Source organism: Schistocerca cancellata, chromosome 1, assembly GCF_023864275.1.
Source record: "Schistocerca cancellata isolate TAMUIC-IGC-003103 chromosome 1, iqSchCanc2.1, whole genome shotgun sequence".
Classification (NCBI taxonomy): Eukaryota; Metazoa; Arthropoda; class Insecta; order Orthoptera; family Acrididae; genus Schistocerca; species Schistocerca cancellata.
Window position 1 is genome coordinate 194450367 of NC_064626.1, and position 25989 is coordinate 194476355.

The 25989-nt window shown below is 52.3% G+C and overlaps 1 protein-coding gene and 47 non-coding genes across 48 annotated transcripts; all 48 read right to left on the reverse strand.

The window, feature by feature from the left end:
* Positions 1 to 109: 109 nt before the first annotated feature.
* On the reverse strand, positions 110 to 191 carry Trnal-cag (transfer RNA leucine (anticodon CAG)). Its single transcript has one exon. It is a non-coding gene; the product is annotated as a tRNA-Leu (tRNA).
* Positions 192 to 269: 78 nt separating this feature from the next.
* On the reverse strand, positions 270 to 351 carry Trnal-aag (transfer RNA leucine (anticodon AAG)). The gene has a single exon. It is a non-coding gene; the product is annotated as a tRNA-Leu (tRNA).
* A 288-nt stretch (positions 352 to 639) lies between these two features.
* On the reverse strand, positions 640 to 711 carry Trnah-gug (transfer RNA histidin (anticodon GUG)). Its single transcript has one exon. It is a non-coding gene; the product is annotated as a tRNA-His (tRNA).
* Positions 712 to 1082: 371 nt separating this feature from the next.
* Trnae-cuc (transfer RNA glutamic acid (anticodon CUC)) lies at positions 1083 to 1154 on the reverse strand. Its single transcript has one exon. It is a non-coding gene; the product is annotated as a tRNA-Glu (tRNA).
* A 5664-nt stretch (positions 1155 to 6818) lies between these two features.
* Positions 6819 to 7700, reverse strand: LOC126162832 (calphotin-like). The gene has a single exon (XM_049919633.1). It carries the CDS (start codon positions 7698 to 7700, stop codon positions 6819 to 6821), a length of 882 nt encoding a protein of 293 aa, XP_049775590.1.
* A 1179-nt stretch (positions 7701 to 8879) lies between these two features.
* On the reverse strand, positions 8880 to 8951 carry Trnah-gug (transfer RNA histidin (anticodon GUG)). Its single transcript has one exon. It is a non-coding gene; the product is annotated as a tRNA-His (tRNA).
* A 382-nt stretch (positions 8952 to 9333) lies between these two features.
* Positions 9334 to 9405, reverse strand: Trnae-cuc (transfer RNA glutamic acid (anticodon CUC)). The gene has a single exon. It is a non-coding gene; the product is annotated as a tRNA-Glu (tRNA).
* Positions 9406 to 9679: 274 nt separating this feature from the next.
* Positions 9680 to 9761, reverse strand: Trnal-cag (transfer RNA leucine (anticodon CAG)). Its single transcript has one exon. It is a non-coding gene; the product is annotated as a tRNA-Leu (tRNA).
* A 78-nt stretch (positions 9762 to 9839) lies between these two features.
* Positions 9840 to 9921, reverse strand: Trnal-aag (transfer RNA leucine (anticodon AAG)). The gene has a single exon. It is a non-coding gene; the product is annotated as a tRNA-Leu (tRNA).
* Positions 9922 to 10209: 288 nt separating this feature from the next.
* On the reverse strand, positions 10210 to 10281 carry Trnah-gug (transfer RNA histidin (anticodon GUG)). Its single transcript has one exon. It is a non-coding gene; the product is annotated as a tRNA-His (tRNA).
* Positions 10282 to 10663: 382 nt separating this feature from the next.
* Trnae-cuc (transfer RNA glutamic acid (anticodon CUC)) lies at positions 10664 to 10735 on the reverse strand. Its single transcript has one exon. It is a non-coding gene; the product is annotated as a tRNA-Glu (tRNA).
* Positions 10736 to 11009: 274 nt separating this feature from the next.
* On the reverse strand, positions 11010 to 11091 carry Trnal-cag (transfer RNA leucine (anticodon CAG)). Its single transcript has one exon. It is a non-coding gene; the product is annotated as a tRNA-Leu (tRNA).
* Positions 11092 to 11169: 78 nt separating this feature from the next.
* Trnal-aag (transfer RNA leucine (anticodon AAG)) lies at positions 11170 to 11251 on the reverse strand. Its single transcript has one exon. It is a non-coding gene; the product is annotated as a tRNA-Leu (tRNA).
* A 288-nt stretch (positions 11252 to 11539) lies between these two features.
* Positions 11540 to 11611, reverse strand: Trnah-gug (transfer RNA histidin (anticodon GUG)). The gene has a single exon. It is a non-coding gene; the product is annotated as a tRNA-His (tRNA).
* A 382-nt stretch (positions 11612 to 11993) lies between these two features.
* Trnae-cuc (transfer RNA glutamic acid (anticodon CUC)) lies at positions 11994 to 12065 on the reverse strand. Its single transcript has one exon. It is a non-coding gene; the product is annotated as a tRNA-Glu (tRNA).
* A 274-nt stretch (positions 12066 to 12339) lies between these two features.
* Positions 12340 to 12421, reverse strand: Trnal-cag (transfer RNA leucine (anticodon CAG)). The gene has a single exon. It is a non-coding gene; the product is annotated as a tRNA-Leu (tRNA).
* Positions 12422 to 12499: 78 nt separating this feature from the next.
* Positions 12500 to 12581, reverse strand: Trnal-aag (transfer RNA leucine (anticodon AAG)). The gene has a single exon. It is a non-coding gene; the product is annotated as a tRNA-Leu (tRNA).
* A 288-nt stretch (positions 12582 to 12869) lies between these two features.
* Trnah-gug (transfer RNA histidin (anticodon GUG)) lies at positions 12870 to 12941 on the reverse strand. Its single transcript has one exon. It is a non-coding gene; the product is annotated as a tRNA-His (tRNA).
* Positions 12942 to 13323: 382 nt separating this feature from the next.
* On the reverse strand, positions 13324 to 13395 carry Trnae-cuc (transfer RNA glutamic acid (anticodon CUC)). The gene has a single exon. It is a non-coding gene; the product is annotated as a tRNA-Glu (tRNA).
* Positions 13396 to 13669: 274 nt separating this feature from the next.
* On the reverse strand, positions 13670 to 13751 carry Trnal-cag (transfer RNA leucine (anticodon CAG)). The gene has a single exon. It is a non-coding gene; the product is annotated as a tRNA-Leu (tRNA).
* Positions 13752 to 13829: 78 nt separating this feature from the next.
* Positions 13830 to 13911, reverse strand: Trnal-aag (transfer RNA leucine (anticodon AAG)). Its single transcript has one exon. It is a non-coding gene; the product is annotated as a tRNA-Leu (tRNA).
* Positions 13912 to 14199: 288 nt separating this feature from the next.
* Positions 14200 to 14271, reverse strand: Trnah-gug (transfer RNA histidin (anticodon GUG)). The gene has a single exon. It is a non-coding gene; the product is annotated as a tRNA-His (tRNA).
* Positions 14272 to 14653: 382 nt separating this feature from the next.
* Positions 14654 to 14725, reverse strand: Trnae-cuc (transfer RNA glutamic acid (anticodon CUC)). The gene has a single exon. It is a non-coding gene; the product is annotated as a tRNA-Glu (tRNA).
* Positions 14726 to 14999: 274 nt separating this feature from the next.
* Positions 15000 to 15081, reverse strand: Trnal-cag (transfer RNA leucine (anticodon CAG)). The gene has a single exon. It is a non-coding gene; the product is annotated as a tRNA-Leu (tRNA).
* Positions 15082 to 15159: 78 nt separating this feature from the next.
* On the reverse strand, positions 15160 to 15241 carry Trnal-aag (transfer RNA leucine (anticodon AAG)). Its single transcript has one exon. It is a non-coding gene; the product is annotated as a tRNA-Leu (tRNA).
* Positions 15242 to 15529: 288 nt separating this feature from the next.
* On the reverse strand, positions 15530 to 15601 carry Trnah-gug (transfer RNA histidin (anticodon GUG)). Its single transcript has one exon. It is a non-coding gene; the product is annotated as a tRNA-His (tRNA).
* Positions 15602 to 15983: 382 nt separating this feature from the next.
* Trnae-cuc (transfer RNA glutamic acid (anticodon CUC)) lies at positions 15984 to 16055 on the reverse strand. The gene has a single exon. It is a non-coding gene; the product is annotated as a tRNA-Glu (tRNA).
* Positions 16056 to 16329: 274 nt separating this feature from the next.
* Positions 16330 to 16411, reverse strand: Trnal-cag (transfer RNA leucine (anticodon CAG)). Its single transcript has one exon. It is a non-coding gene; the product is annotated as a tRNA-Leu (tRNA).
* A 78-nt stretch (positions 16412 to 16489) lies between these two features.
* Positions 16490 to 16571, reverse strand: Trnal-aag (transfer RNA leucine (anticodon AAG)). Its single transcript has one exon. It is a non-coding gene; the product is annotated as a tRNA-Leu (tRNA).
* A 288-nt stretch (positions 16572 to 16859) lies between these two features.
* On the reverse strand, positions 16860 to 16931 carry Trnah-gug (transfer RNA histidin (anticodon GUG)). Its single transcript has one exon. It is a non-coding gene; the product is annotated as a tRNA-His (tRNA).
* Positions 16932 to 17313: 382 nt separating this feature from the next.
* Positions 17314 to 17385, reverse strand: Trnae-cuc (transfer RNA glutamic acid (anticodon CUC)). The gene has a single exon. It is a non-coding gene; the product is annotated as a tRNA-Glu (tRNA).
* Positions 17386 to 17659: 274 nt separating this feature from the next.
* Trnal-cag (transfer RNA leucine (anticodon CAG)) lies at positions 17660 to 17741 on the reverse strand. Its single transcript has one exon. It is a non-coding gene; the product is annotated as a tRNA-Leu (tRNA).
* A 78-nt stretch (positions 17742 to 17819) lies between these two features.
* Positions 17820 to 17901, reverse strand: Trnal-aag (transfer RNA leucine (anticodon AAG)). The gene has a single exon. It is a non-coding gene; the product is annotated as a tRNA-Leu (tRNA).
* A 288-nt stretch (positions 17902 to 18189) lies between these two features.
* Positions 18190 to 18261, reverse strand: Trnah-gug (transfer RNA histidin (anticodon GUG)). Its single transcript has one exon. It is a non-coding gene; the product is annotated as a tRNA-His (tRNA).
* Positions 18262 to 18643: 382 nt separating this feature from the next.
* On the reverse strand, positions 18644 to 18715 carry Trnae-cuc (transfer RNA glutamic acid (anticodon CUC)). The gene has a single exon. It is a non-coding gene; the product is annotated as a tRNA-Glu (tRNA).
* Positions 18716 to 18989: 274 nt separating this feature from the next.
* On the reverse strand, positions 18990 to 19071 carry Trnal-cag (transfer RNA leucine (anticodon CAG)). The gene has a single exon. It is a non-coding gene; the product is annotated as a tRNA-Leu (tRNA).
* A 78-nt stretch (positions 19072 to 19149) lies between these two features.
* Positions 19150 to 19231, reverse strand: Trnal-aag (transfer RNA leucine (anticodon AAG)). The gene has a single exon. It is a non-coding gene; the product is annotated as a tRNA-Leu (tRNA).
* Positions 19232 to 19519: 288 nt separating this feature from the next.
* Trnah-gug (transfer RNA histidin (anticodon GUG)) lies at positions 19520 to 19591 on the reverse strand. Its single transcript has one exon. It is a non-coding gene; the product is annotated as a tRNA-His (tRNA).
* Positions 19592 to 19973: 382 nt separating this feature from the next.
* Positions 19974 to 20045, reverse strand: Trnae-cuc (transfer RNA glutamic acid (anticodon CUC)). Its single transcript has one exon. It is a non-coding gene; the product is annotated as a tRNA-Glu (tRNA).
* Positions 20046 to 20319: 274 nt separating this feature from the next.
* Trnal-cag (transfer RNA leucine (anticodon CAG)) lies at positions 20320 to 20401 on the reverse strand. The gene has a single exon. It is a non-coding gene; the product is annotated as a tRNA-Leu (tRNA).
* Positions 20402 to 20479: 78 nt separating this feature from the next.
* Trnal-aag (transfer RNA leucine (anticodon AAG)) lies at positions 20480 to 20561 on the reverse strand. Its single transcript has one exon. It is a non-coding gene; the product is annotated as a tRNA-Leu (tRNA).
* Positions 20562 to 20849: 288 nt separating this feature from the next.
* Positions 20850 to 20921, reverse strand: Trnah-gug (transfer RNA histidin (anticodon GUG)). The gene has a single exon. It is a non-coding gene; the product is annotated as a tRNA-His (tRNA).
* A 382-nt stretch (positions 20922 to 21303) lies between these two features.
* Trnae-cuc (transfer RNA glutamic acid (anticodon CUC)) lies at positions 21304 to 21375 on the reverse strand. Its single transcript has one exon. It is a non-coding gene; the product is annotated as a tRNA-Glu (tRNA).
* A 274-nt stretch (positions 21376 to 21649) lies between these two features.
* Positions 21650 to 21731, reverse strand: Trnal-cag (transfer RNA leucine (anticodon CAG)). The gene has a single exon. It is a non-coding gene; the product is annotated as a tRNA-Leu (tRNA).
* A 78-nt stretch (positions 21732 to 21809) lies between these two features.
* Positions 21810 to 21891, reverse strand: Trnal-aag (transfer RNA leucine (anticodon AAG)). Its single transcript has one exon. It is a non-coding gene; the product is annotated as a tRNA-Leu (tRNA).
* Positions 21892 to 22179: 288 nt separating this feature from the next.
* Positions 22180 to 22251, reverse strand: Trnah-gug (transfer RNA histidin (anticodon GUG)). The gene has a single exon. It is a non-coding gene; the product is annotated as a tRNA-His (tRNA).
* Positions 22252 to 22633: 382 nt separating this feature from the next.
* Trnae-cuc (transfer RNA glutamic acid (anticodon CUC)) lies at positions 22634 to 22705 on the reverse strand. The gene has a single exon. It is a non-coding gene; the product is annotated as a tRNA-Glu (tRNA).
* A 274-nt stretch (positions 22706 to 22979) lies between these two features.
* Trnal-cag (transfer RNA leucine (anticodon CAG)) lies at positions 22980 to 23061 on the reverse strand. The gene has a single exon. It is a non-coding gene; the product is annotated as a tRNA-Leu (tRNA).
* Positions 23062 to 25989: the final 2928 nt, after the last annotated feature.

A 25989-nucleotide genomic window follows, 5' to 3' on the forward strand; every position in this document is an offset into this window, starting at 1 on the left:
TCGTTGCACCGCGCACTGTGCTGCGACAATTTAAGAAAGAGACGCTCACGGCTTGCTGCGCTGTTTCGTCGCGGGTAGTCAGTGCTCCGGCTTTCGAGACAGAAAACGTTGGCAGCGGTGGGATTCGAACCCACGCCTCCGAGGAGACTGGTGCCTGAAACCAGCGCCTTAGACCGCTCGGCCACGCTACCGACGCCGCACGGCGGTCAGAGGAGCTGCGTTCTACCCCACGAGAAAACACCGCAATGGCACAAAAAACGAGAAAAAATTGGCAGCGGTGGGATTCGAACCCACGCCTCCGAAGAGACTGGTGCCTTAAACCAGCGCCTTAGACCGCTCGGCCACGCTACCTGTGCCAGTGTTCTTCGCTTTTGTAGAAACAGTCCACGACACAGCTTCCTGTTCTGCTGTGACTGGCTGCTCATCCATTGCACCTCAAACAAATGCCTTCTTCGAATAGAGATTCACTACACAGGCAGCTGCCCGCGCTCTGGCGCGGCGGCATTACGTGTTGATAATGAATTGGTAGTGCCACCTGCAGCCTGCGGAACATGAGTGAAAAATCAAGAGGGCACCGTGTTTTCAAACACTGAGTCACAATCGTCACTGCAGCGACAGCAAGGCAAAAAGTTTAAAAATTGCCGTGACCAGGATTCGAACCTGGGTTATTGCGGCCACAACGCAATGTCCTAACCACTAGACGATCACGGCCACGGAAGCACCGCCGATAGCAGTTCTCGCGACTGCAAGTGGCCATGAACAGCAAAGCTCGGCCCACACACCACTGCGTCTCCCCACAGCTGTGTCAGACGCGATCTCCATTATATGTATACTGGCAAACGAACGTGTCTGCGCTGTTAGGACACCAAGCAGTGTGGTTAGCTGCATTCAACCCCCGTGGCAATGTTTTGCAGTCCTCCAAGTCTGTTGACCACAGGTATGTGCCTCGATAAGAGGTGGACAGATGTCGCATCGCTCTCGCCGTCACTTGTCACGCCGAATCGTACTTAACGTAGTTTTCTGCAAGCGTCAGCCGAGCTAAGTCGGGCCAAGTCGCATAAGAGGAGCAACAAAATGCGCATTTCCGGTACCGGGAATCGAACCCGGGCCTCCTGGGTGAGAGCCAGGTATCCTAGCCACTAGACCACACCGGACAACGGCACAGGGGCTCCTCCAGCGAACACAGCAAGCCATACGCACGCTACTTAACGACAACTGTAAACATAGACGCTCCCACTTTGTACAACGGCATGCTCGGGACACATTTCGTGGAGACGAACGCCAGCCATCATGACACCAAACTGCGCCTGTGGATCATGTCGTTGCACCGCGCACTGTGCTGCGACAATTTAAGAAAGAGACGCTCACGGCTTGCTGCGCTGTTTCGTCGCGGGTAGTCAGTGCTCCGGCTTTCGAGACAGAAAACATTGGCAGCTTTTTTTTTTTTTTTTTTTTTTTTTTTTTTTTTTTTTTTATTTTTTTTTTTTTTTTTTTTTTTTAAAGAAAGTTGCAAAGTGAGCCTCTTGCCTCTGAGGCACACGTTGTGAGAAGGGAAAACAGAAAGAAGGCTTCGTGAAGTGCGAAAAAGAAAAAAGTATAGATATATTTATAGATAGATAACCGCCTGGAAGGAGTCAAGGAATGGTCCAGGCAGTACACAAAGCAAAACGCCATCCAGCAATGCAGAAATTAAACACGGAGGTACACCGTGAAGAAAGGAGTAGCGGTGATCACGCTGGATAGACGAGAAAAAAAAGACAATAATGCAATGCAATAAGGAAAAAAACACACCAGGAATCCTGACCAAAGTAAGAGCAATGAAACACAACGAAACGTCCACAAAAAAGAAAAGGGGACACTTTCATGCAACGCCTCTCCTCGGCATCACTATCCCAAACCACTACATGACAGAGTGGTAAACAATAAGAAAAATAAAAAATAAAGAAAGGTAAACAAAATATCCTCGCATTATACCATATACGAGGCAGTTCCGAAGGGAGAAATGTCTCCCATGTACGTTATATTTTTCGTTTCTGGTACTGAATATACATCCATCGCAAGACGAGGTCTCTTACTATCACGTCATAGTTTTAAGCAAGATAGTGTAATTTTAATTAAGTCGACATCGGTAAAAGAGCAAAAGCATGCGCCAAGGCGACATGCAGAAAATTTGCAAAAGTCACAGCATAGTCTGTTCGAACACGGTACTTGCCATGTTCAGCCCATAAGTATGTGAGAAAATCAAGACGATCCGTGAGTTTGAGGAAAAATAGAGAATAAATCGTATGGCCGATTAACCAGATGGTGGCGTTGCGCTTGGTGGTCGGAAATGCCTTACACTCGGGTACGATTGCAGCTGCCACGGTAACCTGCGCTGTAGACACCCTGTTGACGAGACGCACCATATCCCGAGCAGTGTCCCACACAGCACGGAACCGACGGCACACGAAGCGATGTTCAATAGTATCCTCTTCATGGCACTCTTCGCAGGCGGGGGACGGACTCAGATGAATAGAGTGCAGTTTAGCATTCGTAGGAATCGTACCATTGACGACTTTATACCACGTCGCTCTAACGTGTGTAGGAAGGACGGTTGTGGCGATGTTTCGCCAAACTGTTCGCCAGTCAGTGTGCGGCATGCGGTACTCCCACTTATTTCTGGCCGGTGATCCCCGCAGAGCACGGATAATGTCGCCGACACGGCCTCCGCTGGAGCCACCATACACAAGATAGCTGTTGTCAAAATAAAAACGCCGCACGTAATTCAGCGCAAAGGGTATGTGGCTGACAGAGACCGGGGCAACTACAGAAGGTGGCCGATATTGATTGAACAACATGACCGTGGCACTGCTGGTGCCCTTCTCCAACACGGCCGTAGTCCGTTTGAGAAGGAGCGCCGCGCATTTGGCGGAAAAATCCACCAGACCGAGTCCCCCATCGGCTGGATTTAAGGTGCAGGTGGCTAAGGAGACTTTGAAAATGTCCCCTTTCCAAAGGAGCCAGTAGACGGCCTGTTTAATCGCACGGTCTAGGAGCTTAGGGACCGGGAGAACTTGTGCTAAATACCACGCTCGAGCTAAGATGGTAGTATTGATAAGCTGCACCTTATCATAAAGCGCCAAATGCCGGGCCGCATGAATTTTGACAACCGCCCTAATTTTGTGTAAGGTGGGACGCCAATTCAGAGCCTCCATGCGCTGAGGATTATCAGATAAAATAACCCCCAGGACTTTGTGCTGCTGCACAACACTGAACCAATGTCGACGCACATGGCTCATCCGTGGAGTAAGGGGAAGCAAAACCGTCTTGTGAACATTCACAATGGCTCCCGTCGCCTTCTCAAATTGCCGGAGAACAGAGTACAGGGTATCTACATCTGCCGGCCGACCCAAGAACACCCCAAGATCGTCGGCATAAGCCCGGCAAGTAAGGCGATCTTCCCCAAGTTGGATCCCCGGACACTCGTTGCAGATAGACCGCAGAAGCGGGTCGAGCGCCAAAGCGTAAAGTGTCATTGACAATGGGCAACCCTGTCTGACCGAGCGAGTCAGACGTATAGGTGGACTGAGGGACCCATTGACGATGACACTCGATGTGGCATTGCGCAAAAAACCCTGAACCGTGTGGGTAAACTTACGGCCAAACCCCATGGCAACCATCACACGCCGTAAATAGGCATGGCCAACCCTGTCAAATGCATTCTGGAAATCGACCAACATAATCGCTGCCGACCGAATCCTGTTGCCGCGTACAAAGCCGATACAGTCCCTATAGGCCAGAACGGCATCAAAAATATTCCTGTCACGCACAGCACACGTCTGATGTTCACAGAGAACGCGCGGCATGACTTGCCGCAGTCTGTGCGCGACGCACCTCGCCATGATCTTATAATCCGCGTTCAACAGAGTGATCGGTCGAACAGTATGTATAGTCGGCGTCGCTTTAGATTTCGGAAGGAGCGTGATGCACCCCGCTGCAAAATCAGGTGGTAGAGGAGCGCCATTAAGAACTTCATTGGCGATAGCAGTTAAAGTATCGCGTAAAAGGTTAAAAAACTGCAAATAAAATTCAGCGGGAATGCCGTCCATTCCGGGAGACTTCCCCCTAGGACTGCGCTTGACAGCTTCGTGCAAGTCGTCGGACGTAAAAGCCTCATTAAGATGGACACGGTCTGTGCGGCTTAAAACATTAGGAACCCCCTGTAAAATACGACGCAGCGCAGCGGAATCGACATCAACATCTTGAAAGAGAGACTCAAAATGTGCGTGGATTTCATTCTCAATCGTCACCCTGTCGGAAGTTTTTATTCCATCCCGAGTGACCCACGCATTAAAGGCCAATCGTTCGCGCATCTTCCGCTCTCTGTTGAGATGATATATAGAGAGCGGCTCCCCGTCCACGGCACCCACAGGCTGGCTCCGAGTAACCGGCCCTCTACCCTTCCGCCGCAGATCGGTCAAAAGTTCGGCCTGAAATTGTTTAAAAATGGGAAGAAGATGCGGCTGGGCCGTAACTTGTCGGGCGAGATCCTTCAAACAGCTCTGATAAAATTGTGACGTCGAGCGACGCCAGTGCGCTGCGTCGCGGCTAAAATTAATTAAAAAGGTCCGGACGGCAGGTTTGGCAGCGCCAACCCACCACTCGAGGACGCTACTATCACCGGGTTTAGTCTGCAAAAGTTTGTGCCACATATCAGTAAAGGACTGCTGAAAATGGGAGTCGGCGAGCAGGCTGCAGTTAAACTTCCATAGATTTTTGCGATAGGAAGGCCTAGAAAGTGGAAGGGAAAGTTCACAAAAATAACTGCAGTGATCTGAAAAAATAACTGGCCTGACCTCAGATCGAGCCACCGAGGCTGCTAGTGACGATGACACATAAATCCGATCGAGTCGGCTGTGTCCCGTCGGATAAAAATAAGTATATTGGGTTTCAACCGGGTGGAGCATTCGCCACGTGTCCTTGAGATTAAAACTTGTGAGGAGCGTGTGGAGTTCCTGACACTTGTTGGGGCGCGGCTCCTGGTCGCGATCATCGGTGACCGCATTAAAATCACCGCCGAAAATGATATGAGCGGAGTTCCGGTGCAAAACCCCACACAGCTCCTGACTATAAAAGAGCCGCCGCGCCGCGTAGTCGCTGCCGGAAGGAGCGTAAACATTAACAAACACGACGCCTTCAATAGTGCACGCAATAGCGCGGCCAGTAGGGAGACACTCAATATTCGTGACAGTGAGGCCGGGGCAGACTACAATAGCAGTGCCGGTGACATCGTCGGACACCACATTATCCACAATAACGTAGTCACTCAGATCGGTTAGAAGCATCAGAGCCTCACGTGTCACTTCTTGCAAAAAGGCGACATGGCAACGGGTTTCACATAAAAGAGTTTTTAAGGCAAAGACCTTATGCGGACTACGCAGCTTGTTAACATTGACGGTAAGAATATGCCACCGACGCGTGTCAGGAACCATACACAACGCAAGGAACAACAAATGCAGTGTTCACAAGAAGCGAAACAGTAGCGCTGCAAAGATAACGCGTGTCGTGGACAAGATCGGCGAACATGGCATACCGACAGGTGGCAGATAGTATACACGGAATACACACGAAATAAGGGTCCACAATAAAGGTCACAACGACGCCGCCAATGCAAAGCAACATGTGAACATGAACGGCGAAAATGATCCACCGCAGGCTAGCAGACACCAGCCACAGGGAAAACACCGACATGTAAACACAGACAAATAGAGGTGCCCCGGCACAGCTAGGTCGACGCAGGCAATCGACAGGAGCGGTGAAAACAAACCGCCGAGGCTGTACACAAATAAAAGTTACATGTCGCAATGTGGCACAACGAAAGGGCATAGGCGCCGTCAAACGACGCATGCAGTCGACAACAACGGTAAAAGCCATCCCCCAACAGGTGTAGACAGGAGACGTAGGTAAAAAAAAAAAAAAAAAAAAAAAAAAAAAAAAAAAAAAAAAAAAAAAAAAAACTGACAGAATAAAATTGCATGTGCGCCGCCAATAGTATTACACTCAGTTCGTCGGCATGAACGGGGAGACTGTGCCTCCGACGTGGGGCACGTACCATACACAATCTAAAACAATAAATAATAAAAATAAGAAATAAGAACTAAAGAAGCGTGCACATCGGTGGACGCATCAAGGCCACAAACAGCAGCCAAGGTGTTGGCACCAACGGCTAAATGTGCCGCCGATGTACAACATACACCACACACATTCATAGACCAATAAATAATTTCGCACAAGAATGCATGCACACGCGCTGCTAAGACTATGCAGATCGTCGGCATTCACAATGAGAATGTGTCCGCAACGGAGGCACACAGAAGACGTAGAAAATTTAAATTTGCGCACTACAACAGCGACACGTGCGCCTTTAAGACAGCGCACGGTATTGAGAGCAATGGGAAAACACACAAGCAACGCGTGTCAGACCCCATACACAGTGAAATTAGACAACAAGACTAAAGAAATGTGCACAGCTGGGAAAGCACTCGTGCTGCCGTAAAGATCCAAGTTAGCGGCAAGAACGACTAAAATGTGCCTCCGACGAGCGGCGGACAGCAGACACATGTAAAAGTACCAGACACAGTTAAAATACACAACAAATAAAAAGACACAACGATGGGTGCAGTGGCGCTGCCTGAACTACACGTGCGTGTGACAGTACCGATTAAAACGTGCAACAGACCGGTTTCACACATCACAGACGAGGAAACATCACAAAAAACAATTTTAGACTTACACAACGAGGGATGCATTCACGCTGCCAAGCGAGGAGCAAAGGCACTTTACGTACCGCTGCCAGTCCTTTCATCCACCTCCACGTCCGCCGCCCAGTCACACTTTGCACTAGAAAACACGGGGGGCTGAACCACCTCCGTGTCCATAGCAAGAGCGGCACCCGACGGAGCCGCCGTGGCAGGTCCAGCGCCGGCGGGAGGATCAGATTCAGAATCCTGCGAGTGCGGCCGGATGCGACGGCAATGTGAGTCGTCCGATTTGCGTTTGCCTGCCACTTGTGCAGGCGACACGCTCGGAGGAACGTTCATCGCCGTATCGGTTGTCACGACAGGGTCCGTTTGAGTGAGGAAAACTTTGAGCTGACGAACTGTCTCGTCCCTCTTAAAATCTGCGGAACTCACGGACGCCTCAGGCTGACTGTGAGCGGCAGGCCGCTGCCGACGGCGATCGGCAGCCGACACCTGCCGCGAGTCAACAGCCGCGCGCTGCGAGGCCCGTTGCAATTTCTTCTGTTTTGAGGTGGACTTGTAGGGTGGGACGCAAGTCACCACCGGGGACGGCGTTCGCCCCTTACGAGAAGAAACACCCGAAATACTAGCGCTTCGAAAGCGGGGGACGTTGTCAGCTCTCTCAATCGGCCTTTCCCGACGCGGTTTAGGTTCCGCGGGGGCGGCAAGACGCTCCTCACTTTCGACAACAACGGTGGCTACAGCAGACACATTCTCAGTCACAACAGAGGGAGCAGCCTCCGGAACGGGTTCCGACACGGACAGCGTTACAGCTGCCGGTGCGGGTGCAGACACTATCGGTGGTGCAATTCTATCGACAGCTGTGGGAGCAGGCAACGGGGCCTCCACAGGTGCGGGCACAGAAATCACAGGCAACGCCGGGGAGCTATCAGCAACAGGAACGGAAGGTGTAACGTCCATAGCAACAGCGTCAGCCGCAACCTCAGGGTCAGACACACGATGCGCACGTGCGGGGGAGGCGCCAAGCGCGACCGCCGCCCACGTCACCTCGTCCTGACCGTCCGTCCGTGGTAATTGTACAGGGCGACTACGTTTCGGACAGTCCTGTCGAAAATGTCCGGTACCGTTACAAAATGAACAGGTCGCCGGTTGGCCGCTATAAGTGATAAAGGCCCGATGGCCAGCAACAAAAACAAAGGACGGTATATGCTCTCGAACAATCATGCGGACACTGCGAACACCATTTTCAACATCATAGTAATAAGCTGACGACCATTTCTCCTTGACGACCGAAAGCACTGTACCGTACGGAAGTAAACTACGAGAAATAGTTTCATTTCGCACTTCCATGGGCAGGTTAAATACGCGAACAGTGCGTATACCATAACCCGCATTCGACATCACAACATCACTGATAGTACCGTCAAGGTGCTTAATTTTACGTACACCACCATTTACGTTCACTAATGTGTCACACATGTCGGAAGAAGACAGTTTCAAAAATAACGAATTGAGGAACGCGTCAAGCTGAACGCCGAGGACTACACTTTTCGGCAATTGAAGGTCGTTTTTAACCCATTGGTGAATTTCGAAAGCAGTAGGCCTACGCACAGATCTATCAAACGCGCACTGAATATTATTCTGACGGTTCTCTGAATTATCGAGATCCATGCTACTCACAGAAAGAACAAATCAAAGAAGAAACAGCGCCGCGAAGCACACGCCGCCGACCGCGATCCGCACGTAAACACCGCCCGACACGCCGCAGCGAGCGCGCGATGTGTTCGGGCCCACGACTCCGAAGAGACTGGTGCCTTAAACCAGCGCCTTAGACCGCTCGGCCACGCTACCTGTGCCAGTGTTCTTCGCTTTTGTAGAAACAGTCCACGACACAGCTTCCTGTTCTGCTGTGACTGGCTGCTCATCCATTGCACCTCAAACAAATGCCTTCTTCGAATAGAGATTCACTACACAGGCAGCTGCCCGCGCTCTGGCGCGGCGGCATTACGTGTTGATAATGAATTGGTAGTGCCACCTGCAGCCTGCGGAACATGAGTGAAAAATCAAGAGGGCACCGTGTTTTCAAACACTGAGTCACAATCGTCACTGCAGCGACAGCAAGGCAAAAAGTTTAAAAATTGCCGTGACCAGGATTCGAACCTGGGTTATTGCGGCCACAACGCAATGTCCTAACCACTAGACGATCACGGCCACGGAAGCACCGCCGATAGCAGTTCTCGCGACTGCAAGTGGCCATGAACAGCAAAGCTCGGCCCACACACCACTGCGTCTCCCCACAGCTGTGTCAGACGCGATCTCCATTATATGTATACTGGCAAACGAACGTGTCTGCGCTGTTAGGACACCAAGCAGTGTGGTTAGCTGCATTCAACCCCCGTGGCAATGTCTTGCAGTCCTCCAAGTCTGTTGACCACAGGTATGTGCCTCGATAAGAGGTGGACAGATGTCGCATCGCTCTCGCCGTCACTTGTCACGCCGAATCGTACTTAACGTAGTTTTCTGCAAGCGTCAGCGGAGCGTCAGTCGAGCCAAGTCGGGCCAAGTCGCATAAGAGGAGCAACAAAATGCGCATTTCCGGTACCGGGAATCGAACCCGGGCCTCCTGGGTGAGAGCCAGGTATCCTAGCCACTAGACCACACCGGACAACGGCACAGGGGCTCCTCCAGCGAACACAGCAAGCCATACGCACGCTACTTAACGACAACTGTAAACATAGACGCTCCCACTTTGTACAACGGCATGCTCGGGACACATTTCGTGGAGACGAACGCCAGCCATCATGACACCAAACTGCGCCTGTGGATCATGTCGTTGCACCGCGCACTGTGCTGCGACAATTTAAGAAAGAGACGCTCACGGCTTGCTGCGCTGTTTCGTCGCGGGTAGTCAGTGCTCCGGCTTTCGAGACAGAAAACATTGGCAGCGGTGGGATTCGAACCCACGCCTCCGAGGAGACTGGTGCCTGAAACCAGCGCCTTAGACCGCTCGGCCACGCTACCGACGCCGCACGGCGGTCAGAGGAGCTGCGTTCTACCCCACGAGAAAACACCGCAATGGCACAAAAAACGAGAAAAAATTGGCAGCGGTGGGATTCGAACCCACGCCTCCGAAGAGACTGGTGCCTTAAACCAGCGCCTTAGACCGCTCGGCCACGCTACCTGTGCCAGTGTTCTTCGCTTTTGTAGAAACAGTCCACGACACAGCTTCCTGTTCTGCTGTGACTGGCTGCTCATCCATTGCACCTCAAACAAATGCCTTCTTCGAATAGAGATTCACTACACAGGCAGCTGCCCGCGCTCTGGCGCGGCGGCATTACGTGTTGATAATGAATTGGTAGTGCCACCTGCAGCCTGCGGAACATGAGTGAAAAATCAAGAGGGCACCGTGTTTTCAAACACTGAGTCACAATCGTCACTGCAGCGACAGCAAGGCAAAAAGTTTAAAAATTGCCGTGACCAGGATTCGAACCTGGGTTATTGCGGCCACAACGCAACGTCCTAACCACTAGACGATCACGGCCACGGAAGCACCGCCGATAGCAGTTCTCGCGACTGCAAGTGGCCATGAACAGCAAAGCTCGGCCCACACACCACTGCGTCTCCCCACAGCTGTGTCAGACGCGATCTCCATTATATGTATACTGGCAAACGAACGTGTCTGCGCTGTTAGGACACCAAGCAGTGTGGTTAGCTGCATTCAACCCCCGTGGCAATGTCTTGCAGTCCTCCAAGTCTGTTGACCACAGGTATGTGCCTCGATAAGAGGTGGACAGATGTCGCATCGCTCTCGCCGTCACTTGTCACGCCGAATCGTACTTAACGTAGTTTTCTGCAAGCGTCAGCGGAGCGTCAGTCGAGCCAAGTCGGGCCAAGTCGCATAAGAGGAGCAACAAAATGCGCATTTCCGGTACCGGGAATCGAACCCGGGCCTCCTGGGTGAGAGCCAGGTATCCTAGCCACTAGACCACACCGGACAACGGCACAGGGGCTCCTCCAGCGAACACAGCAAGCCATACGCACGCTACTTAACGACAACTGTAAACATAGACGCTCCCACTTTGTACAACGGCATGCTCGGGACACATTTCGTGGAGACGAACGCCAGCCATCATGACACCAAACTGCGCCTGTGGATCATGTCGTTGCACCGCGCACTGTGCTGCGACAATTTAAGAAAGAGACGCTCACGGCTTGCTGCGCTGTTTCGTCGCGGGTAGTCAGTGCTCCGGCTTTCGAGACAGAAAACATTGGCAGCGGTGGGATTCGAACCCACGCCTCCGAGGAGACTGGTGCCTGAAACCAGCGCCTTAGACCGCTCGGCCACGCTACCGACGCCGCACGGCGGTCAGAGGAGCTGCGTTCTACCCCACGAGAAAACACCGCAATGGCACAAAAAACGAGAAAAAATTGGCAGCGGTGGGATTCGAACCCACGCCTCCGAAGAGACTGGTGCCTTAAACCAGCGCCTTAGACCGCTCGGCCACGCTACCTGTGCCAGTGTTCTTCGCTTTTGTAGAAACAGTCCACGACACAGCTTCCTGTTCTGCTGTGACTGGCTGCTCATCCATTGCACCTCAAACAAATGCCTTCTTCGAATAGAGATTCACTACACAGGCAGCTGCCCGCGCTCTGGCGCGGCGGCATTACGTGTTGATAATGAATTGGTAGTGCCACCTGCAGCCTGCGGAACATGAGTGAAAAATCAAGAGGGCACCGTGTTTTCAAACACTGAGTCACAATCGTCACTGCAGCGACAGCAAGGCAAAAAGTTTAAAAATTGCCGTGACCAGGATTCGAACCTGGGTTATTGCGGCCACAACGCAATGTCCTAACCACTAGACGATCACGGCCACGGAAGCACCGCCGATAGCAGTTCTCGCGACTGCAAGTGGCCATGAACAGCAAAGCTCGGCCCACACACCACTGCGTCTCCCCACAGCTGTGTCAGACGCGATCTCCATTATATGTATACTGGCAAACGAACGTGTCTGCGCTGTTAGGACACCAAGCAGTGTGGTTAGCTGCATTCAACCCCCGTGGCAATGTCTTGCAGTCCTCCAAGTCTGTTGACCACAGGTATGTGCCTCGATAAGAGGTGGACAGATGTCGCATCGCTCTCGCCGTCACTTGTCACGCCGAATCGTACTTAACGTAGTTTTCTGCAAGCGTCAGCGGAGCGTCAGTCGAGCCAAGTCGGGCCAAGTCGCATAAGAGGAGCAACAAAATGCGCATTTCCGGTACCGGGAATCGAACCCAGGCCTCCTGGGTGAGAGCCAGGTATCCTAGCCACTAGACCACACCGGACAACGGCACAGGGGCTCCTCCAGCGAACACAGCAAGCCATACGCACGCTACTTAACGACAACTGTAAACATAGACGCTCCCACTTTGTACAACGGCATGCTCGGGACACATTTCGTGGAGACGAACGCCAGCCATCATGACACCAAACTGCGCCTGTGGATCATGTCGTTGCACCGCGCACTGTGCTGCGACAATTTAAGAAAGAGACGCTCACGGCTTGCTGCGCTGTTTCGTCGCGGGTAGTCAGTGCTCCGGCTTTCGAGACAGAAAACATTGGCAGCGGTGGGATTCGAACCCACGCCTCCGAGGAGACTGGTGCCTGAAACCAGCGCCTTAGACCGCTCGGCCACGCTACCGACGCCGCACGGCGGTCAGAGGAGCTGCGTTCTACCCCACGAGAAAACACCGCAATGGCACAAAAAACGAGAAAAAATTGGCAGCGGTGGGATTCGAACCCACGCCTCCGAAGAGACTGGTGCCTTAAACCAGCGCCTTAGACCGCTCGGCCACGCTACCTGTGCCAGTGTTCTTCGCTTTTGTAGAAACAGTCCACGACACAGCTTCCTGTTCTGCTGTGACTGGCTGCTCATCCATTGCACCTCAAACAAATGCCTTCTTCGAATAGAGATTCACTACACAGGCAGCTGCCCGCGCTCTGGCGCGGCGGCATTACGTGTTGATAATGAATTGGTAGTGCCACCTGCAGCCTGCGGAACATGAGTGAAAAATCAAGAGGGCACCGTGTTTTCAAACACTGAGTCACAATCGTCACTGCAGCGACAGCAAGGCAAAAAGTTTAAAAATTGCCGTGACCAGGATTCGAACCTGGGTTATTGCGGCCACAACGCAATGTCCTAACCACTAGACGATCACGGCCACGGAAGCACCGCCGATAGCAGTTCTCGCGACTGCAAGTGGCCATGAACAGCAAAGCTCGGCCCACACACCACTGCGTCTCCCCACAGCTGTGTCAGACGCGATCTCCATTATATGTATACTGGCAAACGAACGTGTCTGCGCTGTTAGGACACCAAGCAGTGTGGTTAGCTGCATTCAACCCCCGTGGCAATGTCTTGCAGTCCTCCAAGTCTGTTGACCACAGGTATGTGCCTCGATAAGAGGTGGACAGATGTCGCATCGCTCTCGCCGTCACTTGTCACGCCGAATCGTACTTAACGTAGTTTTCTGCAAGCGTCAGCGGAGCGTCAGTCGAGCCAAGTCGGGCCAAGTCGCATAAGAGGAGCAACAAAATGCGCATTTCCGGTACCGGGAATCGAACCCGGGCCTCCTGGGTGAGAGCCAGGTATCCTAGCCACTAGACCACACCGGACAACGGCACAGGGGCTCCTCCAGCGAACACAGCAAGCCATACGCACGCTACTTAACGACAACTGTAAACATAGACGCTCCCACTTTGTACAACGGCATGCTCGGGACACATTTCGTGGAGACGAACGCCAGCCATCATGACACCAAACTGCGCCTGTGGATCATGTCGTTGCACCGCGCACTGTGCTGCGACAATTTAAGAAAGAGACGCTCACGGCTTGCTGCGCTGTTTCGTCGCGGGTAGTCAGTGCTCCGGCTTTCGAGACAGAAAACATTGGCAGCGGTGGGATTCGAACCCACGCCTCCGAGGAGACTGGTGCCTGAAACCAGCGCCTTAGACCGCTCGGCCACGCTACCGACGCCGCACGGCGGTCAGAGGAGCTGCGTTCTACCCCACGAGAAAACACCGCAATGGCACAAAAAACGAGAAAAAATTGGCAGCGGTGGGATTCGAACCCACGCCTCCGAAGAGACTGGTGCCTTAAACCAGCGCCTTAGACCGCTCGGCCACGCTACCTGTGCCAGTGTTCTTCGCTTTTGTAGAAACAGTCCACGACACAGCTTCCTGTTCTGCTGTGACTGGCTGCTCATCCATTGCACCTCAAACAAATGCCTTCTTCGAATAGAGATTCACTACACAGGCAGCTGCCCGCGCTCTGGCGCGGCGGCATTACGTGTTGATAATGAATTGGTAGTGCCACCTGCAGCCTGCGGAACATGAGTGAAAAATCAAGAGGGCACCGTGTTTTCAAACACTGAGTCACAATCGTCACTGCAGCGACAGCAAGGCAAAAAGTTTAAAAATTGCCGTGACCAGGATTCGAACCTGGGTTATTGCGGCCACAACGCAACGTCCTAACCACTAGACGATCACGGCCACGGAAGCACCGCCGATAGCAGTTCTCGCGACTGCAAGTGGCCATGAACAGCAAAGCTCGGCCCACACACCACTGCGTCTCCCCACAGCTGTGTCAGACGCGATCTCCATTATATGTATACTGGCAAACGAACGTGTCTGCGCTGTTAGGACACCAAGCAGTGTGGTTAGCTGCATTCAACCCCCGTGGCAATGTCTTGCAGTCCTCCAAGTCTGTTGACCACAGGTATGTGCCTCGATAAGAGGTGGACAGATGTCGCATCGCTCTCGCCGTCACTTGTCACGCCGAATCGTACTTAACGTAGTTTTCTGCAAGCGTCAGCGGAGCGTCAGTCGAGCCAAGTCGGGCCAAGTCGCATAAGAGGAGCAACAAAATGCGCATTTCCGGTACCGGGAATCGAACCCGGGCCTCCTGGGTGAGAGCCAGGTATCCTAGCCACTAGACCACACCGGACAACGGCACAGGGGCTCCTCCAGCGAACACAGCAAGCCATACGCACGCTACTTAACGACAACTGTAAACATAGACGCTCCCACTTTGTACAACGGCATGCTCGGGACACATTTCGTGGAGACGAACGCCAGCCATCATGACACCAAACTGCGCCTGTGGATCATGTCGTTGCACCGCGCACTGTGCTGCGACAATTTAAGAAAGAGACGCTCACGGCTTGCTGCGCTGTTTCGTCGCGGGTAGTCAGTGCTCCGGCTTTCGAGACAGAAAACATTGGCAGCGGTGGGATTCGAACCCACGCCTCCGAGGAGACTGGTGCCTGAAACCAGCGCCTTAGACCGCTCGGCCACGCTACCGACGCCGCACGGCGGTCAGAGGAGCTGCGTTCTACCCCACGAGAAAACACCGCAATGGCACAAAAAACGAGAAAAAATTGGCAGCGGTGGGATTCGAACCCACGCCTCCGAAGAGACTGGTGCCTTAAACCAGCGCCTTAGACCGCTCGGCCACGCTACCTGTGCCAGTGTTCTTCGCTTTTGTAGAAACAGTCCACGACACAGCTTCCTGTTCTGCTGTGACTGGCTGCTCATCCATTGCACCTCAAACAAATGCCTTCTTCGAATAGAGATTCACTACACAGGCAGCTGCCCGCGCTCTGGCGCGGCGGCATTACGTGTTGATAATGAATTGGTAGTGCCACCTGCAGCCTGCGGAACATGAGTGAAAAATCAAGAGGGCACCGTGTTTTCAAACACTGAGTCACAATCGTCACTGCAGCGACAGCAAGGCAAAAAGTTTAAAAATTGCCGTGACCAGGATTCGAACCTGGGTTATTGCGGCCACAACGCAATGTCCTAACCACTAGACGATCACGGCCACGGAAGCACCGCCGATAGCAGTTCTCGCGACTGCAAGTGGCCATGAACAGCAAAGCTCGGCCCACACACCACTGCGTCTCCCCACAGCTGTGTCAGACGCGATCTCCATTATATGTATACTGGCAAACGAACGTGTCTGCGCTGTTAGGACACCAAGCAGTGTGGTTAGCTGCATTCAACCCCCGTGGCAATGTCTTGCAGTCCTCCAAGTCTGTTGACCACAGGTATGTGCCTCGATAAGAGGTGGACAGATGTCGCATCGCTCTCGCCGTCACTTGTCACGCCGAATCGTACTTAACGTAGTTTTCTGCAAGCGTCAGCGGAGCGTCAGTCGAGCCAAGTCGGGCCAAGTCGCATAAGAGGAGCAACAAAATGCGCATTTCCGGTACCGGGAATCGAACCCGGGCCTCCTGGGTGAGAGCCAGGTATCCTAGCCACTAGACCACACCGGACAACGGCACAGGGGCTCCTCCAGCGAACACAGCAAGCCATACGCACGCTACTTAACGACAACTGTAAACATAGACGCTCCCACTTTGTACAACGGCATGCTCGGGACACATTTCGTGGAGACGAACGCCAGCCATCATGACACCAAACTGCGCCTGTGGATCATGTCGTTGCACCGCGCACTGTGCTGCGACAATTTAAGAAAGAGACGCTCACGGCTTGCTGCGCTGTTTCGTCGCGGGTAGTCAGTGCTCCGGCTTTCGAGACAGAAAACATTGGCAGCGGTGGGATTCGAACCCACGCCTCCGAGGAGACTGGTGCCTGAAACCAGCGCCTTAGACCGCTCGGCCACGCTACCGACGCCGCACGGCGGTCAGAGGAGCTGCGTTCTACCCCACGAGAAAACACCGCAATGGCACAAAAAACGAGAAAAAATTGGCAGCGGTGGGATTCGAACCCACGCCTCCGAAGAGACTGGTGCCTTAAACCAGCGCCTTAGACCGCTCGGCCACGCTACCTGTGCCAGTGTTCTTCGCTTTTGTAGAAACAGTCCACGACACAGCTTCCTGTTCTGCTGTGACTGGCTGCTCATCCATTGCACCTCAAACAAATGCCTTCTTCGAATAGAGATTCACTACACAGGCAGCTGCCCGCGCTCTGGCGCGGCGGCATTACGTGTTGATAATGAATTGGTAGTGCCACCTGCAGCCTGCGGAACATGAGTGAAAAATCAAGAGGGCACCGTGTTTTCAAACACTGAGTCACAATCGTCACTGCAGCGACAGCAAGGCAAAAAGTTTAAAAATTGCCGTGACCAGGATTCGAACCTGGGTTATTGCGGCCACAACGCAATGTCCTAACCACTAGACGATCACGGCCACGGAAGCACCGCCGATAGCAGTTCTCGCGACTGCAAGTGGCCATGAACAGCAAAGCTCGGCCCACACACCACTGCGTCTCCCCACAGCTGTGTCAGACGCGATCTCCATTATATGTATACTGGCAAACGAACGTGTCTGCGCTGTTAGGACACCAAGCAGTGTGGTTAGCTGCATTCAACCCCCGTGGCAATGTCTTGCAGTCCTCCAAGTCTGTTGACCACAGGTATGTGCCTCGATAAGAGGTGGACAGATGTCGCATCGCTCTCGCCGTCACTTGTCACGCCGAATCGTACTTAACGTAGTTTTCTGCAAGCGTCAGCGGAGCGTCAGTCGAGCCAAGTCGGGCCAAGTCGCATAAGAGGAGCAACAAAATGCGCATTTCCGGTACCGGGAATCGAACCCGGGCCTCCTGGGTGAGAGCCAGGTATCCTAGCCACTAGACCACACCGGACAACGGCACAGGGGCTCCTCCAGCGAACACAGCAAGCCATACGCACGCTACTTAACGACAACTGTAAACATAGACGCTCCCACTTTGTACAACGGCATGCTCGGGACACATTTCGTGGAGACGAACGCCAGCCATCATGACACCAAACTGCGCCTGTGGATCATGTCGTTGCACCGCGCACTGTGCTGCGACAATTTAAGAAAGAGACGCTCACGGCTTGCTGCGCTGTTTCGTCGCGGGTAGTCAGTGCTCCGGCTTTCGAGACAGAAAACATTGGCAGCGGTGGGATTCGAACCCACGCCTCCGAGGAGACTGGTGCCTGAAACCAGCGCCTTAGACCGCTCGGCCACGCTACCGACGCCGCACGGCGGTCAGAGGAGCTGCGTTCTACCCCACGAGAAAACACCGCAATGGCACAAAAAACGAGAAAAAATTGGCAGCGGTGGGATTCGAACCCACGCCTCCGAAGAGACTGGTGCCTTAAACCAGCGCCTTAGACCGCTCGGCCACGCTACCTGTGCCAGTGTTCTTCGCTTTTGTAGAAACAGTCCACGACACAGCTTCCTGTTCTGCTGTGACTGGCTGCTCATCCATTGCACCTCAAACAAATGCCTTCTTCGAATAGAGATTCACTACACAGGCAGCTGCCCGCGCTCTGGCGCGGCGGCATTACGTGTTGATAATGAATTGGTAGTGCCACCTGCAGCCTGCGGAACATGAGTGAAAAATCAAGAGGGCACCGTGTTTTCAAACACTGAGTCACAATCGTCACTGCAGCGACAGCAAGGCAAAAAGTTTAAAAATTGCCGTGACCAGGATTCGAACCTGGGTTATTGCGGCCACAACGCAACGTCCTAACCACTAGACGATCACGGCCACGGAAGCACCGCCGATAGCAGTTCTCGCGACTGCAAGTGGCCATGAACAGCAAAGCTCGGCCCACACACCACTGCGTCTCCCCACAGCTGTGTCAGACGCGATCTCCATTATATGTATACTGGCAAACGAACGTGTCTGCGCTGTTAGGACACCAAGCAGTGTGGTTAGCTGCATTCAACCCCCGTGGCAATGTCTTGCAGTCCTCCAAGTCTGTTGACCACAGGTATGTGCCTCGATAAGAGGTGGACAGATGTCGCATCGCTCTCGCCGTCACTTGTCACGCCGAATCGTACTTAACGTAGTTTTCTGCAAGCGTCAGCGGAGCGTCAGTCGAGCCAAGTCGGGCCAAGTCGCATAAGAGGAGCAACAAAATGCGCATTTCCGGTACCGGGAATCGAACCCGGGCCTCCTGGGTGAGAGCCAGGTATCCTAGCCACTAGACCACACCGGACAACGGCACAGGGGCTCCTCCAGCGAACACAGCAAGCCATACGCACGCTACTTAACGACAACTGTAAACATAGACGCTCCCACTTTGTACAACGGCATGCTCGGGACACATTTCGTGGAGACGAACGCCAGCCATCATGACACCAAACTGCGCCTGTGGATCATGTCGTTGCACCGCGCACTGTGCTGCGACAATTTAAGAAAGAGACGCTCACGGCTTGCTGCGCTGTTTCGTCGCGGGTAGTCAGTGCTCCGGCTTTCGAGACAGAAAACATTGGCAGCGGTGGGATTCGAACCCACGCCTCCGAGGAGACTGGTGCCTGAAACCAGCGCCTTAGACCGCTCGGCCACGCTACCGACGCCGCACGGCGGTCAGAGGAGCTGCGTTCTACCCCACGAGAAAACACCGCAATGGCACAAAAAACGAGAAAAAATTGGCAGCGGTGGGATTCGAACCCACGCCTCCGAAGAGACTGGTGCCTTAAACCAGCGCCTTAGACCGCTCGGCCACGCTACCTGTGCCAGTGTTCTTCGCTTTTGTAGAAACAGTCCACGACACAGCTTCCTGTTCTGCTGTGACTGGCTGCTCATCCATTGCACCTCAAACAAATGCCTTCTTCGAATAGAGATTCACTACACAGGCAGCTGCCCGCGCTCTGGCGCGGCGGCATTACGTGTTGATAATGAATTGGTAGTGCCACCTGCAGCCTGCGGAACATGAGTGAAAAATCAAGAGGGCACCGTGTTTTCAAACACTGAGTCACAATCGTCACTGCAGCGACAGCAAGGCAAAAAGTTTAAAAATTGCCGTGACCAGGATTCGAACCTGGGTTATTGCGGCCACAACGCAATGTCCTAACCACTAGACGATCACGGCCACGGAAGCACCGCCGATAGCAGTTCTCGCGACTGCAAGTGGCCATGAACAGCAAAGCTCGGCCCACACACCACTGCGTCTCCCCACAGCTGTGTCAGACGCGATCTCCATTATATGTATACTGGCAAACGAACGTGTCTGCGCTGTTAGGACACCAAGCAGTGTGGTTAGCTGCATTCAACCCCCGTGGCAATGTCTTGCAGTCCTCCAAGTCTGTTGACCACAGGTATGTGCCTCGATAAGAGGTGGACAGATGTCGCATCGCTCTCGCCGTCACTTGTCACGCCGAATCGTACTTAACGTAGTTTTCTGCAAGCGTCAGCGGAGCGTCAGTCGAGCCAAGTCGGGCCAAGTCGCATAAGAGGAGCAACAAAATGCGCATTTCCGGTACCGGGAATCGAACCCAGGCCTCCTGGGTGAGAGCCAGGTATCCTAGCCACTAGACCACACCGGACAACGGCACAGGGGCTCCTCCAGCGAACACAGCAAGCCATACGCACGCTACTTAACGACAACTGTAAACATAGACGCTCCCACTTTGTACAACGGCATGCTCGGGACACATTTCGTGGAGACGAACGCCAGCCATCATGACACCAAACTGCGCCTGTGGATCATGTCGTTGCACCGCGCACTGTGCTGCGACAATTTAAGAAAGAGACGCTCACGGCTTGCTGCGCTGTTTCGTCGCGGGTAGTCAGTGCTCCGGCTTTCGAGACAGAAAACATTGGCAGCGGTGGGATTCGAACCCACGCCTCCGAGGAGACTGGTGCCTGAAACCAGCGCCTTAGACCGCTCGGCCACGCTACCGACGCCGCACGGCGGTCAGAGGAGCTGCGTTCTACCCCACGAGAAAACACCGCAATGGCACAAAAAACGAGAAAAAATTGGCAGCGGTGGGATTCGAACCCACGCCTCCGAAGAGACTGGTGCCTTAAACCAGCGCCTTAGACCGCTCGGCCACGCTACCTGTGCCAGTGTTCTTCGCTTTTGTAGAAACAGTCCACGACACAGCTTCCTGTTCTGCTGTGACTGGCTGCTCATCCATTGCACCTCAAACAAATGCCTTCTTCGAATAGAGATTCACTACACAGGCAGCTGCCCGCGCTCTGGCGCGGCGGCATTACGTGTTGATAATGAATTGGTAGTGCCACCTGCAGCCTGCGGAACATGAGTGAAAAATCAAGAGGGCACCGTGTTTTCAAACACTGAGTCACAATCGTCACTGCAGCGACAGCAAGGCAAAAAGTTTAAAAATTGCCGTGACCAGGATTCGAACCTGGGTTATTGCGGCCACAACGCAATGTCCTAACCACTAGACGATCACGGCCACGGAAGCACCGCCGATAGCAGTTCTCGCGACTGCAAGTGGCCATGAACAGCAAAGCTCGGCCCACACACCACTGCGTCTCCCCACAGCTGTGTCAGACGCGATCTCCATTATATGTATACTGGCAAACGAACGTGTCTGCGCTGTTAGGACACCAAGCAGTGTGGTTAGCTGCATTCAACCCCCGTGGCAATGTCTTGCAGTCCTCCAAGTCTGTTGACCACAGGTATGTGCCTCGATAAGAGGTGGACAGATGTCGCATCGCTCTCGCCGTCACTTGTCACGCCGAATCGTACTTAACGTAGTTTTCTGCAAGCGTCAGCGGAGCGTCAGTCGAGCCAAGTCGGGCCAAGTCGCATAAGAGGAGCAACAAAATGCGCATTTCCGGTACCGGGAATCGAACCCAGGCCTCCTGGGTGAGAGCCAGGTATCCTAGCCACTAGACCACACCGGACAACGGCACAGGGGCTCCTCCAGCGAACACAGCAAGCCATACGCACGCTACTTAACGACAACTGTAAACATAGACGCTCCCACTTTGTACAACGGCATGCTCGGGACACATTTCGTGGAGACGAACGCCAGCCATCATGACACCAAACTGCGCCTGTGGATCATGTCGTTGCACCGCGCACTGTGCTGCGACAATTTAAGAAAGAGACGCTCACGGCTTGCTGCGCTGTTTCGTCGCGGGTAGTCAGTGCTCCGGCTTTCGAGACAGAAAACATTGGCAGCGGTGGGATTCGAACCCACGCCTCCGAGGAGACTGGTGCCTGAAACCAGCGCCTTAGACCGCTCGGCCACGCTACCGACGCCGCACGGCGGTCAGAGGAGCTGCGTTCTACCCCACGAGAAAACACCGCAATGGCACAAAAAACGAGAAAAAATTGGCAGCGGTGGGATTCGAACCCACGCCTCCGAAGAGACTGGTGCCTTAAACCAGCGCCTTAGACCGCTCGGCCACGCTACCTGTGCCAGTGTTCTTCGCTTTTGTAGAAACAGTCCACGACACAGCTTCCTGTTCTGCTGTGACTGGCTGCTCATCCATTGCACCTCAAACAAATGCCTTCTTCGAATAGAGATTCACTACACAGGCAGCTGCCCGCGCTCTGGCGCGGCGGCATTACGTGTTGATAATGAATTGGTAGTGCCACCTGCAGCCTGCGGAACATGAGTGAAAAATCAAGAGGGCACCGTGTTTTCAAACACTGAGTCACAATCGTCACTGCAGCGACAGCAAGGCAAAAAGTTTAAAAATTGCCGTGACCAGGATTCGAACCTGGGTTATTGCGGCCACAACGCAATGTCCTAACCACTAGACGATCACGGCCACGGAAGCACCGCCGATAGCAGTTCTCGCGACTGCAAGTGGCCATGAACAGCAAAGCTCGGCCCACACACCACTGCGTCTCCCCACAGCTGTGTCAGACGCGATCTCCATTATATGTATACTGGCAAACGAACGTGTCTGCGCTGTTAGGACACCAAGCAGTGTGGTTAGCTGCATTCAACCCCCGTGGCAATGTCTTGCAGTCCTCCAAGTCTGTTGACCACAGGTATGTGCCTCGATAAGAGGTGGACAGATGTCGCATCGCTCTCGCCGTCACTTGTCACGCCGAATCGTACTTAACGTAGTTTTCTGCAAGCGTCAGCGGAGCGTCAGTCGAGCTAAGTCGGGCCAAGTCGCATAAGAGGAGCAACAAAATGCGCATTTCCGGTACCGGGAATCGAACCCGGGCCTCCTGGGTGAGAGCCAGGTATCCTAGCCACTAGACCACACCGGACAACGGCACAGGGGCTCCTCCAGCGAACACAGCAAGCCATACGCACGCTACTTAACGACAACTGTAAACATAGACGCTCCCACTTTGTACAACGGCATGCTCGGGACACATTTCGTGGAGACGAACGCCAGCCATCATGACACCAAACTGCGCCTGTGGATCATGTCGTTGCACCGCGCACTGTGCTGCGACAATTTAAGAAAGAGACGCTCACGGCTTGCTGCGCTGTTTCGTCGCGGGTAGTCAGTGCTCCGGCTTTCGAGACAGAAAACATTGGCAGCGGTGGGATTCGAACCCACGCCTCCGAGGAGACTGGTGCCTGAAACCAGCGCCTTAGACCGCTCGGCCACGCTACCTACATCTACATCTACATCTATACTCCGCGAGCCACCTTACGGTGTGTGGCGGAGGGTACTTATTGTACCACTATCTGATCCCCCCTTCCCTGTTCCATTCACGAATTGTGCGTGGGAAGAACGACTGCTTGTAAGTCTCCGTATTTGCTCTAATTTCTCGGATCTTTTCGTTGTGATCATTACGCGAGATATATGTGGGCGGTAGTAATATGTTGCCCATCTCTTCCCGGAATGTGCTCTCTCGTAATTTCGATAATAAACCTCTCCGTATTGCGTAACGCCTTTCTTGAAGTGTCCGCCACTGGAGCTTGTTCAGCATCTCCGTAACGCTCTCGCGCTGACTAAATGTCCCCATGACGAATCGCGCTGCTTTTCGCTGGATCATGTCTATCTCTTCTATTAATCCAACCTGGTAAGGGTCCCATACTGATGAGCAATACTCAAGAATCGGACGAACAAGCGTTTTGTAAGCTACTTCTTTCGTCGATGAGTCACATTTTCTTAGAATTCTTCCTATGAATCTCAGCCTGGCGCCTGCTTTTCCCACTATTTGTTTTATGTGATCATTCCACTTCAGATCGCTCCGGATAGTAACTCCTAAGTATTTTACGGTCGTTACCGCTTCCAATGATTTACCACCTATGGCATAATCGTACTGGAATGGATTTCTGCCCCTATGTATGCGCATTATATTACATTTATCTACGTTTAGGGAAAGCTGCCAGCTGTCGCACCATGCATTAATCCTCTGCAGGTCTTCCTGGAGTACGTACGAGTCTTCTGATGTTGCTACTTTCTTGTAGACAACCGTGTCATCTGCAAATAGCCTCACGGAGCTACCGATGTTGTCAACTAAGTCATTTATGTATATTGTAAACAATAAAGGTCCTATCACGCTTCCTTGCGGTACTCCCGAAATTACCTCTACATCTGCAGATTTTGAACCGTTAAGAATGACATGTTGTGTTCTTTCTTCTAGGAAATCCTGAATCCAATCACAAACCTGGTCCGATATTCCGTAAGCTCGTATTTTTTTCATTAAACGTAAGTGCGGAACCGTATCAAATGCCTTCCTGAAGTCCAGGAATACGGCATCAATCTGCTCGCCAGTGTCTACGGCACTGTGAATTTCTTGGGCAAATAGGGCGAGCTGAGTTTCACATGATCTCTGTTTGCGGAATCCATGTTGGTTATGATGAAGGAGATTTGTATTATCTAAGAACGTCATAATACGAGAACACAAAACATGTTCCATTATTCTACAACAGATTGACGTAAGCGAAATAGGCCTATAATTATTCGCATCTGATTTATGACCCTTCTTGAAAATGGGAACGACCTGCGCTTTCTTCCAGTCGCTAGGTACTTTACGTTCTTCCAGCGATCTACGATAAATTGCTGATAGAAAGGGGGCAAGTTCTTTAGCATAATCACTGTAGAATCTTAAGGGTATCTCGTCTGGTCCGGATGCTTTTCCGCTACTAAGTGATAGCAGTTGTTTTTCAATTCCGATATCGTTTATTTCAATATTTTCCATTTTGGCGTCCGTGCGACGGCTGAAGTCAGGGACCGTGTTACGATTTTCCGCAGTGAAACAGTTTCGGAACACTGAATTCAGTATTTCTGCCTTTCTTCGGTCGTCCTCTGTTTCGGTGCCATCGTGGTCAACGAGTGACTGAATAGGGGATTTAGATCCGCTTACCGATTTTACATATGACCAAAACTTTTTAGGGTTCTTGTTTAGATTGTTTGCCAATGTTTTATGTTCGAATTCGTTGAATGCTTCTCTCATTGCTCTCTTTACGCTCTTTTTCGCTTCGTTCAGCTTTTCCTTATCAGCTATGATTCGACTACTCTTAAACCTATGATGAAGCTTTCTTTGTTTCCGTAGTACCTTTCGTACATGATTGTTATACCACGGTGGATCTTTCCCCTCGCTTTGGACCTTAGTCGGTACGAACTTATCTAAGGCGTACTGGACGATGTTTCTGAATTTTTTCCATTTTTGTTCCACATCCTCTTCCTCAGAAATGAGCGTTTGATGGTGGTCACTCAGATATTCTGCGATTTGTGCCCTATCACTCTTGTTAAGCAGATATATTTTCCTTCCTTTCTTGGCATTTCTTATTACACTTGTAGTCATTGATGCAACCACTGACTTATGATCACTGATACCCTCTTCTACATTCACGGAGTCGAAAAGTTCCGGTCTATTTGTTGCTATGAGGTCTAAAACGTTAGCTTCACGAGTTGGTTCTCTAACTATCTGCTCGAAGTAATTCTCGGACAAGGCAGTCAGGATAATGTCACAAGAGTCTCTGTCCCTGGCTCCAGTTCTGATTGTGTGACTATCCCATTCTATACCTGGTAGATTGAAGTCTCCCCCTATTACAATAGTATGATCACGAAACTTCTTCACGACGTTCTGCAGGTTCTCTCTGAGGCGCTCAACTACTACGGTTGCTGATGCAGGTGGTCTATAGAAGCATCCGACTATCATATCTGACCCACCTTTGATACTTAGCTTAACCCAGATTATTTCACATTCGCATTCGCTAATAACTTCACTGGATATTATTGAATTCTTTACTGCTATAAATACTCCTCCACCATTGGCGTTTATCCTATCCTTGCGGTATATATTCCATTCTGTGTCTAGGATTTCGTTACTGTTCACTTCCGGTTTTAACCAACTTTCTGTTCCTAATACTATATGCGCACTATTTCCTTCAATAAGAGATACTAATTCAGGAACCTTGCCCTGGATACTCCTGCAGTTTACCAATATTACGTTAACTTTTCCTGTTTTTGGTCTCTGAGGACGGACGTTTTTTATCAACGATGATAATGTCCTCTCTGGTAAGCCGTCAGGTATTTTATCGTTTCGCCCAAGGGGGGGTCCCTCTAACCTAAAAAACCCCCGTGTGC

Excerpts from the sequence above, each read along its gene's own strand:
- LOC126162832 (XM_049919633.1), bottom strand. The coding sequence starts at position 7,700 with ATGGACGTTACACCTTCCGTTCCTGTTGCTGATAGCTCCCCGGCGTTG.